We start from the raw sequence: 20,139 nt of genomic DNA on the forward strand, positions 1-20,139 counted from the left end.
CGTTGGAAACACCGCATAATTTCACTCAAGGTAGACAAAGTGATCGACGCCTTCTAACCAGGCGGACTGACAACTTTGGTTTTATTAGTATTTGTCTCCAGGCCAAAACTGCCAACCTATTTGCCCAAATTCAGAGCCATTTACGAAAGTCCATGACTCTGTCTGGAGAAAAGCAGGTGTTATCAATGTCATAGTGTATTGAAAAATCTTCTCCAGGCAAGGCAACATGAAGGATCCCACCAATAACGAGAAGCGAAATTAGCGGCGTCGAATCGCAGTAATTTCATACTATGCTTTTGACTTCAAACTGTTCCGGAATTATACTCCAATATTGCACTTGAATTTCCGTACTATCGTGCGCCATTTTGATGTTACCTGTAGTTATTAGCTTTTCCAGAATGCCGTTTCTGCGCGGAACACTGCTGAGAAGTTTAGGAGCTATCCTCTAGTTTTCGAGAGCAGTTTTTCAACTGCGGTGTCAAATTACGAAATTTTATCATTTTATCAAATTAACAAATTTCGAACTATAATACAACGAACAAACCTCAGAAAAGCTGGCAATCAAAAAGTTTTCTCCTTTTGGACGAGAAGATGAAATTTACCATCTTCACCCCCATGCTAAAATGATGTATTACCTTTTCTACAATTCACGACTCAGCAAAATGTGACAGTGAGAACAATGATGACCTGAATTCTTTCTTCCCTTTGCGGGTTTCTCAATAGAGAATAATTGTTTACCTTCTCATCCAGCATCTATAATACATTCTTTCTGCATCCCTTAAGATTCCTCCCACCCGTGGAGCTCACGTATCTCGACATACTCGAAATGAACGTATCTAATTTAATTTATTATCTCATTGATGTTTTCTATATGTGAAACTTTTATTTGCAGGTTTGGATCTTCGGAGACGTGTGGTGTCGTGTATGGTTAGCCGTCGACGTGTGGATGTGTACCGCATCGATCCTAAATTTATGCGCTATTTCGTTGGATCGATATGTGGCTGTCACCAGACCGGTCACATATCCCAGCATCATGTCAACTAAAAAGGCCAAATCACTGATTGCTGGTATTTGGGTCTTATCCTTCGTAATATGTTTCCCACCATTGGTCGGATGGAAGGATCAGAAGGTTTGTATGTGAAATGTAGGATAAATACATATATGTATGCACGTCTACGTGTCTGCAGAGTATAGTACAATACTACGTAGAGTGTAGAGAAGGTGCCGTCAATCCATTCTCCTGTCTACCTTTTTAACCTGGACGGACGTGTCCTGGCTTTTTTACTTCTTGATTGCGATTGAGTTTATCCAACTTCTAAGAGGAATTTCAGGAGTGATAACATGCTATTTTCTTGTTGATGTCAGAAATTGAAAAGGAAGGGAAGCTGGTGGTAACAAGGACAAGGTTCATAACAACTTTTCTATGGGAGCGATATAGCTGCATTTTCTTAATACAAAATAACATTCATTCCGCGTGTGTCCCTTTCTGTCTTATATTATAAATTATTAATTATGCCTGCGTGTTGTATCCGTCAATGTACCTGTCTCATTTATATTTAATGTATAACGGCAGAATTAGAGTGGCTTCTTTATTTTCATGTTAAGCTTGCAAGAATCTTTGCTATTTTTGTTGATCAAAAAGTTCCTAGAACTTACTCAGAAAATTTTATATACATTATTCATCAGAATCGTTTTTATCTATTTCAAAGGAATCCTTTTCTAGTCGACAGTTATACATTCGTCGGCGCTTCACCCGATCCTCCAAACGTTTTTCGTACTTGTAACTCCACCTCTCATTTCTAGAAACCACTCATTTAATGAATGTTGGGTCAGATAACTCATACAAATCATGTTATGTCGCAAAATTTAATACAAACTTGTTGCTGCACAATCAATTCAATTTTTAAACTAGTAAAAAATCTAAAACAAACCCACTAGGAAACTTATTCAACATAATATAGAGTCAGTTTGACAACTATTGTGCTGTGACGCTCCTTTTGGAATTTAGAAGAAAAAAAAGTAGCTCAAGGGAATCATCTAGTGTGAAGGCCATTTTTTAAGGTTTTGTGTAAAACAAAACCTTATTAAAATCGATTCAATGTCTGTCTGTCCGACTGTCTGTCTGTTACACGCATTTTTCTCCAAAACGGCTAATCCGATCCAAACGAAATTTGATGGATGGGAACTATGAAATCCCACACTTACAGCGAGTGGCGTAAATTTAGGTGGAGTTTAAAGGGGGGCTCCCCATACATGCAAAGGGGGGATTCAAATTTTTTTACACCGGATATAGTCGTGTGGGGTATCGAATGAAAGGATTTGTACTTTCCGAAACTGACATTAGTTTTGGCGTGAATTGCAAAGTACGTGAGTAAGGAGTCAAAATGTACGCACTTAAAGTGACACAGGTCTCATTTTTGGCAACTACCCAACCTAAAAATTCGAAAAAAAATCAGGGTGGTGAGCTTAGATGAAATCTTGGCCTCAAAATATGTTCCATTCCGATATCTGCTCAAATAAACTTACTAATAGTATATTACTACTTTTTAGAAATTTACTGAAAACCCCCCTTAAATTCATCCAGTATAAAGGATAATAATTCGTATATACGTGCTAAATTTCGCGGAAATCTGGCTATTAACGCCAGAGTTATAGCAGTTCAAACTTAGCAATTTTGCGCGAATTAACTGCTCCAAAGCCATGCAAATAAGATGCTGACGTCATAATTAACCGGAATAATTGACATTCGCGTGAAATATTAAAGTAGTAGTTATGAAGAATCTACTTATCTGCAGCCCTTTTTAAGCTTTTGTGTAAAACACTTATGTGAAATCTAATCTTCGAGAGAAGTCTCATTCCAGTATCTGCTCAAATAAATTTACTAATAGTATATTATCAACTTTTAGAAATTGACTAAAAAACGCCCCTTAAGCTTATCCTAAGTGTACCAAGTTTTGCACCGGCATAGAGGACAGTCTCGTGCATGCACATGCCAAGTTCCATGAAAATCCAACTATAAGTGTCAAAGTTATAGAAGTCCAAACTTATCAATTTCGTGCTAATTAATAGCATCCCAAGCCATACAAACAAGATGCTGACGTCATAATTAATGAGAATAATTGACATTCGAATGAAATATTAAACGCATTAAAGCAGAATGTAATTCTCCTTAGCCTTTTTTAAGGTTTTGTTTGCAAAACAATAACCTTATACCTGTTTGTATGTCCGTCTGTCCGTCTGTCTGTCTGTCTGTCTGTCACATGCACTTTTCTCAGAAACGATGAGATTTAAGGGGGGGGGTCCCCATACATGTTAAAGGGGGGTGTAAACATTTTTTGCACCGAATATAGTCACGTGGGGTATCAAATGAAAGGTCTCGATTAGTACTTTTCGAAGCCAGTCTTAGTTTTGAGATTTATTAGAAAGACGGGGAGTAGGAGGGGTCGAAAGTGATGATTTCTTTAACACACCCATTCTCAGAAACTACCCAACCGAAAAATCCTAAAAAAATAATGAAGTTGCCTCCATATGGTGCCCAGTATTCTCCGTATCGATATCTGATCAAATTAAGTTAATAATAGTATATTACCATATTTTTGGGGAAATCGAGTAAAACCCCCCTTAAGTGTATCCCAGAGTTATAACAGTTGGTAGTAGCATAAAAGATAATATGAAGCATATTATTTCCAAGTTTGATCAAAATCATACTATTAGTAACAAAGTGACAGTAGCTCAAATTTGACTTTACCGTGTAAATTTACTGCAACTGAATATCAATATCACACTAAAGTGGGTAGTCAGACATGCTAAATGCATATACATAACGGGCTACGTACAAATGGGATAGTTCTACACTTAAATATATCACAGAAGATGCAAACAATACCGCCCAGCTTACGGTTTCCCGAATTGTTTATATTTGATGTTGGTTAAATTCTTGGCATTTGCTTCTAATATTAAACTCAGAGTGTGAAGCGTATGAGGTTGACTATTATCAATACAAGGGTTTCCATCAAATGATTTATTTAAATCGCTTTCTCGAAAATAGAGGGCAATGGAATTTTTAGGTATGTGAGACGGAGCAGTCGTGCACTCGTCGCTCCTCAAATCTTTTTCTTCAGCCTTCGCGGGTCGGCTCGTCGTGATTTTATTTTATCAAATGCCTGATTAGGATGTAATCGCAAGACCTTTGAATCCCCGTCCAGTGTATCTAGCCACCATGGTTTGGGCAGTTTTTTGTTTGATTGCCATTGATTTCGATGTTTTGACCTATACTGGTTTTTGAATTCTCGTTAGCGTGAATCGAAAACGTCTCTCTCGCAGTTTTTCCACGATCGGTGCAAACCCATAACGATCGCGGATATTCTCATTTCAGACGTGATCAAGACGTGTCACGCCACCAGTGCAATGCAACATCTTCGTCCCCATTACCGCAAGACGCCGTTCATTGTCTTCTATAGTCGGCCAACACTCTGAACTATAGAGAGCGGCAGACGGACGACATTGCAGTAAATTTTAGATTTGTGACGTGCGCTGATACGTCGATCACAAAGAACACCAGTTGGGGAATGCCACTTCATCCAGGTTGTGTTAATGCGTGAAACAATTTCATTGCGCAGTTCTTCATTGGCTGATAGCATAGACTCGAGATATTTATATCGCTGAGTTCTAGCAATTTAAATGGGCAGGTTATTGCCATTGCCAGAACTGAGCGATTTAAATATCTCGGATCAATGCTATAAGCCAATGGAGAACTACGTTATGCTCCTCACATAGGGAAACCCAAAACCTTTTATACGTGAAGCGTCAAGCTTCCGGTTTCCTGACTTGTTAATAGCAGTAAAACTTCCACCAAACTTTTCAATATGATTCCTCCTATTAAAGTCTATCTTACTACAATTTTACGGATCTAAAATGAACTTAAGGAAGTTCGCAGTAAATTTTCAAAGTATAATAATGTGCTCTGATTATCTGAGATCCCAACCCAAATGCCATTTTAATTGTTGAGGCTAGAGAGTGTACTATAATAAGGCCAAAATTTCAAAAAATTAATTTACTTGTGCGCTTTAGAAAAGAAAAATTTTTCGCTCCTTTTTTTATCTCAACAGCTGATAAAAGAAAAATAATGGAGCCATCTTAATTATTTTATTTTTCTAGTTTAGTTAGTTATGTATGTTCTGCTGTATAAATTTGAGTAGAATCAACCAAATAAGTTTTATGATATCATGGCAGCAGTTTGAAAAAATCATTTTTTAAAAGAAAAACAAGTCGGAATAGCAGAACCTGGACGCTACGGACATAATCGTTTTGTGCGCATCTTGTGTGGAAAATTTCCAGTTCACGTTTTCCCATTCGTATATACTTCAACTGAAAATCTTATATTCCTTGATATAGATATGTATGCATTTTCGAACTCCAACTCCGCTGTTCATATGAGTTCACTTTTACTTATATGGTGATAACGTCATAGACGTCTTAAAGTCCGATGAATTCACGTAAAATAGACAACTTTGTCCTTCTATAACTTTGTTAATAATAGTTTGATTTTCGTCACATTCAAAAATTGTACATTATATTATTACTTATAACCGTACCAAATTACGTACTTCCAGAATAACTGGATTTACTCCCCCACCGCCCCCTTTAACTCAACAGAAAATGGCGCCACTTGTCGTATGTAAAGGGATTCACAGATCGCATATTCTCACTAAATTTCTTAACAATCACCCCAGCCATTTCTGAGTAAATTGGTTATAACCAACAAACAGAAGAGACAGGCGGATAGCCAGATATCGAATCGGTTCTAATGAGGTTCTGTGTACACTTACTCCAACGACGACCCAATTAAATGGGCTCGGAAAAACGCTGCGCAATGGTATTTTTAGGAACTTTTCTTTATCAAAGGCTTATTCGAAAACATTGATACTCAATATACTACTTGACGAAATGTATCTTTCTTTTTAAATAGAGGTTTGATAAATAACTTGGCTAATTTTGTGGGGGTATCATATAATATTCATGAGAAACTATCCTGTCAGTTTCGATTAACTCTTGTCTTGTCGAAACGTTGAAAATCTTACAAAGTATCGGCAAGATTTTCAACACTTCCACTGTAATGAGGCTCATGCCAGAGACGTGCGATGGTGAGAATAAGATATTTGTAAATATTTTAATTTCACAACAAATTCCGATGATAATAGTTGGCGGTAGCTAAAATGATGTGTGCTTTGGAACTGCGAGTTTTGAAGTCAGTGGTAATCCAAGTAAAAATTTGATTGTGTATTGTTTGCGGTGCTGAGAAAAGGCTATTATTCGCCGAAGCTTATCACAATACAGACAACAGCATTTATCAGCAACTCGAATGCTTTGCGGTTATGCTTAACAGAGGCTTTTATTACATGTCTCTTTCGACTCGCATAGTTAATACACCATAGCATGCAGTACCGTCCGATTAGGTGCTCGACAGTCAAGTCTGGAGGGCACAGCACAATATGGTTATACCAAAAGAATGGTTAGTTTTACCAAAAGCTCCACAATGAAGACTCCCATTAGAGAGATGTGAAAAAACGGTAAAGTCAATCTTCAGAATATAACTAATTTTACTGATAGTCAACCAAATCTAATAACGGTGCAGTCCATTACTTTACCCTCTGAGCTAATGTCACAGTATCTTTTATTTGGTTATTTTCCATGAATGGTCCATGGTCCATTTTCCTGAAATGCCCCTCCTTTTCTCTCCTAACAAATTTCGCTACGAAAAAGGTAACCCACTTTTACCCAGCGTAAACAATAATTTCGAATTGCTTAAAAATGCTCTAATTTCCTTCTTCAAATCCACAACTCCCAATTTTCAGTTAGTTAAATCAATCCAAAAGTCTTTCCTTTTATTCAAGATAACTTTTGTAGTTTCGCGGTGCATTCTTACCTGGGTAACTGTGGGTGGCGGATCATTATAGAAAAATTTGTAGATTATTCGAAGCTGAGAGCGCTTGGCTATCTTAGCGGAAGGTTCAAATATCACTGATGTCAAGAGTGATTTGTATCGTGACTGGAGGTCGGACACTAGTCGACTCAGCTGTGAGTACCTGAAGGAGATGTGAATCTGGTATCCAACGGATACCAGACGAGTAATCACCGTCCTTCGGACCACATCTTCAACCACCTGATAATGCTGTCCATTCCTGAATATATACCTTTTCCAACCCTCTACATTTGAGGAAAACTTTATATCTTGCACCAAGGAGAAGTATGGGGATCAGTGAAACAAAAGCATTACAAAAACTCTCAATATCTCCTCGTTCTATGCCTTTCACGTGCACTGCCTCCACATTTACCTAAACGAATTACCCAATAATACACGCGCTCATTACAGTATTTATATTCAATTGCGCTACAAAAAAAGCCACACAAATCACCAATGGGTGACGCAAGCATGCGATCCTACTATCCCCAGAAGGCAATTGCTCCCGCAATACTGGTAGAATAACGAAATCGCAAGTTTGCATGCCGCATGGTTCCAGCAAGGACGCTTTGCCAGAGGTTCGGAGGAAAGCTCAGTGGCGACAGCCGAATGGAGAGACACAAGGAACTGCCGCTCCGCTTAAAGAAACTATTCGAAAGAGTTAAAAGAAATGTTTAAAACAGCTGTGTGACCATACGGATAAAAACCCTTGAGTCGAAGCCTACAGGGTGGCAATAAAATGGTTGCGGAGATCACTTCAAGAGACATGTCCGCGCCTCCTGGAAAGTCGTTATCACTCCGTTTCGTCACCACTCCTGCTCATCGTCAAAAACAGAAATGGCTTGTCGGAGCGCCAATTTTGTTTCTGGCGTGCACATTTTGCGGTGGATGCAATAAGCACGGTTGTAAACAGGCCAAAAGGTGCACTTGAGTGTTGGCACTGGATAACAAAAACGCATTCAACTCAGTCAACAGGAACAGAACTAAGGGGGCGTTGGCTAATATAGATGTTCCGGGATATTAAACGAACCTGGTGGAAAATTACTTCGCGGAGACGACTCTCTAGTACCGGACAGATGAGGGCCCTAGAGAATACATTGTCAAGCCAGGGTATCACAGGGATCGATACTGGGTTCCGTATTGTGGAGTATCATGTATAATGGATAAGCAGAGGTACTATCCAACTCTCAGAGACCGAGGTGGGTGAACTTGGTTTACTGCTGATGGTTTTGAGGGTTTGCAGGGCTTTGAGAACCACATCAGATGAGTCAGTAGTGGTGGTGGCAGGTTAACAGCAGACGGTTTTTTTTACCAGCTTCGTGGCTGTCAACCTACTGTCAATAGGTAGGCGAGCCACTCAGACGGATGAGTTTCTAATGGTCGTGACTTGCCCTACTTTTGTGTGGAGCTCGGACATATCCCCGTTAAGCGACTCTATACTACAGTGCCTCCACAAGTTTGTTCTACTATACAGGTCAGTGCCGAATGAATTCTGGCAACGCCGTCCCATCTGTGTCCACGAAGGGTCGGAAGACGGACATTAGGATGTAGTTTGAGTGGAAACATGGGGAGGCCAATTACCACATTATCCAGTTCCTCGTTGGAGACGGTAGTTCCTACTTTGAATTGTCCTAGATGGTGATGATCCTAGCTCGCATACTAGAGGATTCAGAGCATGTGATATTTCACTGCCCAAGGTTCACAATGGAGCGGAGGACCCTGAATCAAGCGTTGCGCAGGAGCGTGAGTTCAGGGAAGTTAATGGCGGAGACGCTGAGATTTGTTTACAGCCTCCCCCACAATTCTGAAAATACAGGAGGAGTATGTTGAAGGAGGAAAGATGAAGCGAAAGCGAAAGAAGTAGAAGGATGAGCGCGCAAAGGCAAACCTACCTTGCGAAGTAATACCTAAATAGTGGTCCCGGAAGGCTGAAGCTTCAAAGACCGGGGGTGGTATTTAGTGGGTGCGAATCCCACACACGCTCGCGCTATCTTCAGCGTTGATGCGGCGGACCTAGACCGGACGTATCCCTACAACATTTTCCATCTCCGTGTACGCACAAAAAAATATACATCAATGTGCTGTAAATTGAGTATTGCATCAAGATGTTACCCGGATACTGCGCTCATGACACCGGTGATAACCGGACATTCAGTTATTTGCAGTGAGTCTAACTTGGAGTGAAAATTCTTCTGTCTCAACTTAACCTACAGCACTACGAATAGTAGAAACATATACCCTCTCCTCTCTTCCTCTTTTTAAGGCAAATATCCATGGAAATCGCTCTAAGGTTAGGTGGTCCATATTTATAATATTAACATTTCTTTACAAACTCATGTCCAGAGTTTACTGAATAATTTCGCCCTCTTCATTTAATTACGAACCTATCAGTATTTACGAATCAAACTCCAACAAAGTTTGCTACATCTTTCGATTCACCTCCTCAGGAATTAGTTGATTATTCAAATTCTTTTAAAATTATTCCCTTATTTGTTTCTTATTTTTATATTTTCTTCCCTTCTTATTTCTGTCTTGAGTGAACATATTACGAGGGATTTCAAGCATTATTATTAAGGCTTTTTTAGGTTTTCCTTTTTAGTCTTCCTAAGGGAAATATTTGAAACTCCTTTCTAATATTCACAGTTATCAGACTTCCAATACAGTGTAGAAGGGAGCAGCTCTACTGTTTCTATCGTTTTCCCTTGATACATACATTTAATAGTCTTAGGTATATCGGTGAAATCGATCAACTTTCCTTGATGTTTGCTGCAACTACATATTATATGTAGCTTCCGCTTCAAATGACCTTATATTTTTGCAATCAATTCCGTGATCATTCAGTGATAAGATGTGTAACTACATTATAAGTCTGTGGCAAATATGATGGGGTTATGTATATCTAAAAGCGCCGGAGGAAGCACTCCAAAGTACGACAACGAAGATACTACCTTCAGTTTTTAGTAAAGCGTATAGCTGGGATTTGCTTCAACTAAATGACAGGCCGATTAAATGAACGATTTATAATATAGGGACATCTTCAAAATATATGTTGCGAACAAACAGCAAATTAACGAAATGAGGAAATGCTGGTAATTCATTCATTATCATAGAATGATATTCGGAGCTCTTCTTAGATTCAGAGTAACCAACGTCTATTTGTCCGTCTGTCTGTCTGCCTGTCTTTTTTTCATCGTTGGAAAGTGGAACAGTTCAAAAGTTATTACCAGCTTCTGCGGTGCAATTCTGTGCGAATTTTACTCGTTAAAACCACCTGCTACTCTTTCCACTTTCCTCACGGGACTGTTATCAAGCATTGAATTGCAGAGCTAGATCAGTTCCTAACTTCGGCTCATTATGATTTTCATCCTTTCTTGTTTTCTCCACAATTCTCCTCCTTTCAGTTGTTAATGAATGGTTTCTAGCTCTCTTACAAATTCGTTCCAAGCCTCATTTGCCATCAGCATATTCTATGTTCGGCAAGTGATAGACTGGACTCTTTCAACCAGGAATTGAAATATCGCTGCATTCGCATGAATCCAGATTTTGTCTAAACGTTTTGCAACTACCGCTATCACGATATCAGCCGCAAACCAATGGTTATCACGCTGTTAGGAAGGCGTAGTGTCTCCAATGCATCATCCATAATTAACGACAGTAAGACAGAACCCTGTCGCACCCCGCAGGTTCTTCTTTTTCTTAGCCTTTGTCCCGTTCACAAGCGAGGTCGCCTCGCCGTGATCGGTCGCGCCATTTTATTTTATCAATGGCCTGATCTGGATGTATTCGTGAGGCTTTCAAATCACCATCCAGCGTATCCAGCCACCATTGTTTCGGCCAGCCTTTTGGTTGCTTACCACCAACTTCGATATTCAGACCAATTTTGGCGAGTGAATTCTTGTTAGAGCAAATTACATGACCATACCATCGATTATGCCTCTCTCGTAATTTTTGCACGATCAGTGCAACCCAATATCAATCACGGGTATCCTCATTTCGTATGTAATCAAAGCGTGCCACGCCATTAGTTCAACGCACCCTCTTCGTTTCCATCGCTGCAAAACGCCGTTCATAGTCTTATCTAGCTGACTAATACTTAGAACTACTGAAAGCGATAGGACGGACGACATTCCGGTCAATCATCAAAGAGCATCCCGAAAGCTTGATCGATGGAGAGCGAGTTAGTTTTGATCGTCCTGATCATTTCGGAAAGTGCGCCAAGTTTTTTTGCTTCATATGGTCTTCAGCGATTTTTTAAGGCTTTCGGTAGCGTGAACAGGGAGTATACCTGCTGCTCTACGCAGAAACTAATAGCTATTATCAAAGGGAGATATGATGGCACAAATGTCACGTGCTGCATCTTGTCACTAATGTTATTTCTTATTGTTATTGGTGACGATCTTCGTTCTTCCTTATCCGGAGGAAGCGGGGGAATTCATTGGACTTTAACATCTTTCCTCAAACACTTTGACTACGCTGATGTTTGGTCTGACACCGGGTACGAATAGCTCTGGATATGGAAAGAAAGGCAAGTAGAGTTGAAGTGAAGAAAAAACCAACAAAATCAAGGTTCTTCGATCAATCCGAATATTTAAGGAACCTGGTTGCTGCCGACGGTGGCACCAGACTGGATGCTGGCCGGTGCATTTTCTTGTGGAAACGACGGCTGCCGGGAACAGGTATTTTTCCCACTTACCGGACATGGAGTCGAGGCTTCCAAAGATATCCATCACTACATTGAAGGGAAGCTTCTCATTTAAAGCCAAACAAGTTGCTCAAGTCTTTAGAGAACAAGTGGACCCAAAGGAAGCTTCAGAATATGATACTTCCAGTACCGCAATCACTCACGTGACTCACATAGTGAACGCAATTGTACGTCTCGCATATTTCCCCAAGGCAACTTCTGAAATCTTCCAATTTTAGAAGTTGCAACGATTCCTAAACGGACGGACTAAACGCAGGTTGCATCCTACAGGCCCATAACTCTGCTACCCATCCTCTCAAAGTTGTTCGAAAAATTATTCATTTCATTTTAAGAATATTACCACATCTAGTGGAAAACAAAATAACTTCTCAGTACCAGTTTAGTTTTCGAGAGAAGCATGGTACAACCGAACAAGTTCACAGAGTCGCCTCTGAGATAAGTAATGCACTGGAGAATAGAAATTATTTTTGGATGTGGCGGTTGAAAAAATGAGCATTCTAGAATGTAGATGAAGACAAATAAAACGTTGTGTAAATGGACTAATTTGCAATTTTACTTTGAAAATAATGTATTCTAAAGAATAATGTATTCTATAGCTCCAAAGGTACGACCGCATTTACACTACGCAACGCGGTACAACATCCGGCACAATTGCTACGACGCGTTATGCCTATATTGCACTAACGCGGCACCCAACAACAAACAACTCCATGTTTTACATTTTACCAAATGTATACAAACCCAAATTGTCGAAATCACAGCAGTCCACTGAGTTCACTATAGAGAAATGACATGCGATGCTGGAAAATATTCTCTGCTAGCAACTCGGTCGCGTCACCTCACTAAGCTGAATATCGTGCCGTGTTACGTCGCTCAAGTGTGTATTGCTGCGTACGAAATCATATAAGGACATTTTGACATTTAGTGCAGTTTGAGACTGCGTCGCTTAGCATAGATGCGGTCGTACCTTAAGAGTTGAAAACTTATCTTTAGTTTCTATTTAGAAAGATCCAATAAAATAAATATGTCGTTATAAAAAGAAAATTTCAGATAACTTTTCAACATTTGCAAAAGGATTTATAGTAGATTCCTCGAATCTGGTATTCCCCGTATCCTTCCATTTCAACTTTTACTACCATAAATGTTTTGAGATGCTCACCACACTGTTCAACTCGCATGACTTTTTCCAATCAGATGCTACATCTAGAGTTCCAATAGGTTTCTTAACTATGGCCACATCGATATTTTTTCGCAAATGTTTGAGTATATCCTGGCCAGCTCTCAGTGATTGATCTATATCAAGCTATTGTCCAGTTATCCACTATTGGTCGCAATATATCGATGATTTACAACCTCTTTTCGCCTGCAACGATATAAAATGGCTTCTATAATAGTTAGTTTAATTAAAACTGCACTGTTACAACTGAGCAGTGACAGTCAGTTTAAGCCACTCAAAACTGAAACCAAATTTCAATAGTGGAGAACTTACCTAATGTATACATAAGTCTATGCATTTGCATTTCTTGTTTGTTATTTCACACGTCGCGTAATTCAGATTTGAATTCAAATGCAATAAATCCCTATAAATCTTCATGTCATGATGTTGCATATATCTAGATTACCACATATTATTTCATAGAATTTTTTTTTTGCCCACAAAACGAAAACAATTTGTCACTCTATTATGTAATCTGATATCTAATAGTTTTTTCTGTCATATATCTGATGTTAAGAAAAATAAATTCATCACAATAAAATTGAGGAAAATTATATCATAATCATTTTTCCGTTACGAATACATCGTAATTTCTCTCACGATTGTTAGAGCTCGAACACCCCCTGTGGAGAAAGCTCAACTGAGGAATTCACTATACCAGTTTGGTCCTTGTCATTAATAGTACCTTTGACGTATGCCTATTTAACCATGACATCTTTATATATATTCTCTACATTATGTTTTTCTTTTCTTCTTTTTCATACAATAAATTTCCAGCCAGATTCGAATGACGTGTATTATAGTCGTGGAAACTTGACATTATTTTTTGCAACATCAGAAGCGCCAATTTTGTTACCGACACCGGAGCCATGTCCATGGAAATGTGAGTTGACAAATGATCGGGGATACGTCCTTTATTCGGCACTCGGATCCTTTTATATTCCCATGTTTGTTATGCTATTCTTCTATTGGCGCATCTACAGAGCAGCTGTCAGGACGACTCGTGCCATTAATCAAGGATTCAAGACTACCAAGGGTAAGTTCATTTTATTCTAGATATATCCTATTTTCTGCTCTACCTTTATCATATTTGATCTCCTTGTTACCTCACTTAGAATACTGTTCTCTTTTTTACCTTCCTCTTTCCGTATTTGCCTTGTATTCCATTTCATCTCCTGGTAGAAGTATTATGAAGACAATTTTTGGTTTCGGAAAATACTTGATACTTTTCACTGCAATCACAAAATATCGATTGGAAATGTAAAATAGACCCAGTTCCGTGAAATTTCGGCAGAAATTAATAATATGAAAACTCATCCTTCATCATGGGAAATAATCGTTAGTAGCGTGACATTACACTTTCATAATGGATATATGGACAGATCCTCAAAGTTTGATGTATCTCAATTAATTGAATCAATATTAAGGAGCTCATTCTAAGAAACTTACATAATAGGAAGGGCCGTCACTCAATTCCATTAGCAGAAAATATGCTAGCTCACCTGAACGGTAGAAAACAACAGAAAGCTCTGCACATTCTATTTTGTTGTTTAGAACTGGAAGCAAAGTACAAAATTTGGTTAGGTAACTTTCGTATTTCATCTTCTTCATGCTGCCCGTCAATATCCAATTCACGCCATTTTTTCAGTTTTGTGTTCTTTAAAGCTTCAGAAAGTTTTGCTTTCGTGTGCAGGATATCGGATTTTCAAATTAAATTTGCATTTGCTTTCATGCATATATGTATGTATCTATTTGAATTCAGTATCTATAAATCTGAGCAAAATTTCTTATTAGTTGTATTTTGTCTTACTTTCTGTATGCAGGGAAATCGCTTGAAAATTGAACCTTAAAAGTGTTCATATCTATAGAAGTATCTCCGTGTAATCGTACATGGGAGGAGGCGGGTTATAAGTCTGCGAAGAATTGTAGGTTAACCATTGAATGACATTCAGAAAATATCTGAAATCTGCATTTATATACCCACATCGCGCACTCGAAAATTTTTTATTATGTGTATTTTAAAAATTTTGATTCGGAAATGGATTAATTCAGCTGCTTATTTTCCATAGAATTCGGCTGTGCCGTCCTGAATTGCACACATAAGTGGGTCAATCTCAGCTGAGCCTCCATCCCCAGCACACAGCCATCTGTTCACATGCAAAGTGACAAATGGCTACCAGAGGCAATTCAAGTGTGTACTGTGCATTGTCTTCGATTTCAATCAATTGATCCGCTCTTGATCTGACTCAGAGGACTGAAAGATCGATCGTTCAGTGTTAATTGGAGTCAGGCCACAGTTTGCCCTACAAACAGCCAACATACAAATGATTCGCTGCTCTTTGCTGTAAACATATGCGCATCGCGAATCGACTTAGTGTTTCTGCTGCAACGTAGACCACGCCTCTGCTTTGGATGTCTTGTGGCAGGTTCATCCGCTCCACGGCAGAGCTTGGATTATACTTTCGGAATTCGGACATAGTAGTTCGTATCCGCCACTGGACGTTTTTCAGATCGGTCTTCATCCACGGCAATATTATGAATACATAAGCACATACAGTGAAGGGATAGCGAATACATTTAATGCGTTTATTTTATTCTTCCCAAGAGATGTGATTTCAGAACCAGCTTTACACCTCGCAAAAACTCGAATAGTAACGATCACCAGACCATCAGATCACCAACTCAAGCATGGGTTCCATGCAGAATTCCTAGGTATTTCCAGAAGTCTGCCTCGGTCATAGCTTGGATTTGGAGATCACCAATGTTCTGTTTGGCATGCGAATCGTGATAACCTTCTGCGGGTGGCTTGGATTCGGCATTTGTCTAATCCACTTTCCATCCGAATATCACGGCTAAACATGTTTACTATTCGCAATGAACTCCTAAGATGGACCACAGTACTAGCAAGCAACTTGATGTAAACTAAGCGCATCAAGTGTGTCAGCTCGCACTTAGTGAGTAGACCATATCTTATTGGAAACCCATTTTATTCTTTTTGTTCAGCTTTTGTTTCGTTCGTCGACTCGTCGTGATCGGCTTCACCATTCGGCTCTATCTCATTAGCCACAAAGCATGGTCCAGTGCAGTACAGAACTAAAGAGAACTCAATGGATCCCTCTCCGTATGCGGATGGCCTCTGAAATGTTGGTACCCTCAGATAAACACTCTGACAAGGTGGTATGTCAATCTGCAATGACTGTTACCAAAAACTGTATTAGCTTGGGATCAATGCGATATAGATGTAGGAATCTATGAGTAGTTTCTGTTAGACAGGTGTGCGGGACGTTATCAAAAGTTTAGGTGTAATCGATATAGTAACTAAAGAGATTTTCCCGGTCTCTAGTTGCTTGTCTTACAACTGCCGAGTCGAGTTTCTTTTTGCCACACCTTGATTCAACTCTCCATTATATCTTCTCCTCGGACAAAATGTTGTTTGTTTCGAGCTGTACATTGACATTGCACCGTATCCTTTTATAAGTAGATAATAGCACCAGCGAGAATGGGTAAAAATTCCTCACGGCGAATAATGACTTGTCGGATACCCCGCCCCAACCGACCGTGAATACTGACTGGTACACTTTGTATACTAGAAATTCTACACCCGATCTAGGCCCCTCCTGTTGGCTGTTCGTAACTCGTCGAACTTTTTTTTCAGCAACATCCAGCAAATTCACACTTAGCATCTTGACATGGTGGGTGCCGTGGGCCGTAATCCATACAGCATGCTCAGCGTGCTTCTCGCCTAGATTCAACCCCACTCTCTTGTTTCCTTTACCGAAAACTGCACTACTTGGACGATCTGTTGGGATTCCTTGAGTGACCTAAAAAATCCGTTGGTTGGTATGTAGCATTCTGAACACATCTGGAGTAACTTTCGCCATTGCATCGCAACTGACTACGTACGATAGAAAGATTCTGGTTTAGTGTGTCCAGAACTTCAACTACGGGTATCTAACTCGGGATGGCATAGTGCCAGTAAACCCTGAGAGCCGCAGCTGCCGCACTATAAACAGGTCACTGTAGTTGCAATAGTGATATCCTAGCAAGATGTCAAAGAATAAGCCAAAAATGGTTCTCTTAGATGAGTGTATATTTATCTACATCTTCACTGACAGCACGCTCAATCACGACAAAATACTTGGGCCCTAACTGGACAGCAGGTACACACATTAACGAATCTGACAGGTTTCATATGTTATGAAGTATGTTATAACCAGAATGGAGTCCCTTTTTATTTATTCATAGTTACTTTTAAGATTAAGTAATAATTTCAAGTCGTTGTGGCTTCGAAAATTTCATCTTAATTTCATCTTCATCAACGGCGCAACAACTGGTATTCGGTCTAGGCCTGCCTTAATAAGGAACTCCAGACATCCCAGTTTTGCGCCGAGGTCCACCAATTCGATATCCCTAAAATCTGTGTGGCGTCCTGACCAACGCCATCGCTCCATCTAAGGCAGGGTCTGCCTCGTCTTCTTTTTCTACCATAGATATTGCCCTTATAGACTTTCCGGGCTGGATCATCCTCATCCATACGGATTAAGTAACCCGCCCACCGTATCCTATTGAGCCGGATTTTATCTACAACCGGACGGTCATGGTATCGCGCATAGATTTCGTCGTTATGTATGCTACGGAATCGTCCATCCTCATGTAGGGGGGCAAAAATTCTTCGGAGGATTCTTTTCTCGACCAAGAGTCCGCAATTCTTCTTGTTAGGAACCCAAGTCTCCGAGGAATACATGAGGACTGGCAAGATCATTATCTTGTACAGTAAGAGCTTTGACCCTATGGTGAGACGTTTCGAGCGGAACACTTTTTGTAAGCTGAAATAAGCTCTGTTTGCCGACAACAACCGTGCGCGCATTTCACCATTGTAGCTGTTGTCGGTTGTGATAGGAGGATAGGAGAAATTATCAACGGTTTCAAAGTTGTATTCTCCTATCCTTATTCTGCCGGTTTAACCACTGCAGTTCGATGTTGTTGATTGGTTGGTTTTTGGTGCTGACGTTGCCACCATATACTTTGTCTTCCCTTCAAAGATGTTAATTTGATCGGGAGAAATATTGTTTGAAAAACCGTTAATTTGATTTAGAAAATTGCTAATTTCATCTGGACTGCCGTTAATTTGAGATGGAAATGCTATAATAGATAGACTAATTTGTGAAATTGATTTTCCTGAATTATAGAGCAGTACAAAATTCACAACCTAGAAGAGATATAATCATGTCTTCAGAAACTTTAAAGTTGGTCGTCTTTTCGTCTTCCTCTTAACTCTCCGACAATAAATTTCTAAAAAGCTAAATGTAAAAGTTGTGTCTCATCAATGTCCGATAATTGCGTTGGTTCCTTGATACTTTGCTCGCTATGCCATCCATCACTCTCATTGTTTTGTGCCTAACGCTTAGATCTTGAACCAGGATTGATTTTAATATCAAAATATCAATTAACATCGTCAGAAAATATATATCAGGCAGGAAAATTAAAGCAAGGAAAAAGTATAAACCTCGAGTGAGTAGCACGCTCATCTTGGTGTCGAAATTGATTGATGGAATTGGAAGAATTATCCATGTTGAGTTGAATTCCATCGAATATGGTCGAATATCGCTTTTGTCTCTCGCCTACTTGCTTGATACCTCACGATAAGTTAGGAATTGGCAGAGTAGGAAATCCAAAGTTAAAATAATTATTCAAAGACCTGTAATGAGTGCAGATATTGGGAATATTCAGGGCGAACTTCCGGTTCGACTACGGCCAATCAGGAGGAAAGAGTTATTCCTAAAAGTTGACCGTGCAACTCAATCCGTATCTACGCGCACCTACGCAGGAAGGAGACCCTCCAGCCTCTCCCACATCATGCAAAAGACTCCACCTGTCTTATATTCACGAGGTACGTTTAGATTGTATCAGAAATTGAATTAACAAGAATTTGAGGGTAATTCACTGGAAGTTATCAAAACAATTTCAAACTAAAATTGAAACGAAAACAAATAAGTCCAGTGTGCTGCGACTGCGGATAGATGCACGACCGATTATGTCCTCCGATGCTGACCTCAGTTGCCCGTAAAGTGTGGTCTATGGGGTTTCCTCCCTATGTTTTGCCCCTAGTGGCCAACAATCTCAGAATGAAAATGATTTCCGTTATTTAAAGAAACCCTCTTCTTTAATAATATCTTCACTTTGTCCTACCATACAGATTTAAAAAAAATAATTTGAAGCGAATATTTATATGTATATTTGCAAGCAATTAAAAAATTGAGTTCTTTGTGAGACAAAAGGATTTCGTATACAGTCTTTATGTAGTTTTTATGGGGTCGATTTTTTCCTGCAAATTTAGACACTGGCTGCGAAATGTTCCATTCTTCCTTGATTAGAAAGATGACTTTGTTTCTGTTTGGAAATCTGATGATAGCTCATAGCTTTTTCAAAATGGTCCATTCTGGAAAATCGCTGAAAAGCAAATGGGGTGGAGATTTAAACTTCATAATGATTCTTGGTGCGTCACTCCAGAAAATGTTTGGTGAGTTGATGGAAAAGATGATTTCATTTGATTCAATGGACGAACTGTCTATATCCGTCTATTATAGTTCCTTCCCGTATCATTCACAAGAAATGCAGCTTTACCAGGTGTTAGAAGATTCAGATTCATGTCGAAGTATTCCTTCTTTGAGTTAATTTTCAGCGTTAAGGAGAAGTCATCCTTCACAGCATCACTGAAAGGCCTAAGACCACCTACAAATTCTTTTGTGATGCAGTATACGGTGGCAAAATCATTGCTATTCGGACACCTTGTATTTCCTTTTGACACTGCATACGGTATGTAACATTTACATACTTTTTAACAGTAACAAAGCTTTTGGGCGCTCATCTCCGCTTCGAGCCATGAACGGGGCTCTCAACTCCTTAAGTTGTTGACGTGCGACCAAGAACATGATCTCCATAACGGATAAGAAAGTTTTCTCGCTGTTAGGTGATAGTCGGATTACTGAGCTGATTCCCTTACGAGCAGACACACATTACATGGTGGTTCCGTTCGAAGCTAACAGTCGCTATAAGATCGACTTGATTAGCAGTGGGTCAGTCGAAATGCAAGTAACATTATGGTCAACCTTCTGCTGGAACCATACGCAAGAAAACTGTATACGGGAGATTCAACACCCAGTGCAAAAAAAAATCAGCGTATAAGTCTCGCGCTAGCGCCGTGGAATGCGCATGGTATGCAGGCCTTTGAAACCCACGAGCTTGCCAAGCTCCGAGAAA

The 20,139-nt window shown here is 39.6% G+C and overlaps 1 protein-coding gene across 2 annotated transcripts in view; it reads left to right on the top strand.

Moving 5' to 3' along the window:
- Positions 1 to 20,139, top strand: part of LOC119651131 (octopamine receptor Oamb) — a 348,125-nt gene that overhangs the window by 234,905 nt on the left and 93,081 nt on the right. For both annotated transcript variants that reach the window (XM_038054525.1, XM_038054524.1), the window contains exons 4-5: positions 893 to 1,129; positions 13,657 to 13,915. In XM_038054525.1, the coding sequence (XP_037910453.1) occupies positions 893 to 1,129; positions 13,657 to 13,915 (496 nt within the window). The remainder of the gene's footprint in view (positions 1 to 892; positions 1,130 to 13,656; positions 13,916 to 20,139) is intronic.

Source organism: Hermetia illucens, chromosome 3, assembly GCF_905115235.1.
Source record: "Hermetia illucens chromosome 3, iHerIll2.2.curated.20191125, whole genome shotgun sequence".
Lineage (NCBI taxonomy): Eukaryota > Metazoa > Arthropoda > Insecta > Diptera > Stratiomyidae > Hermetia > Hermetia illucens.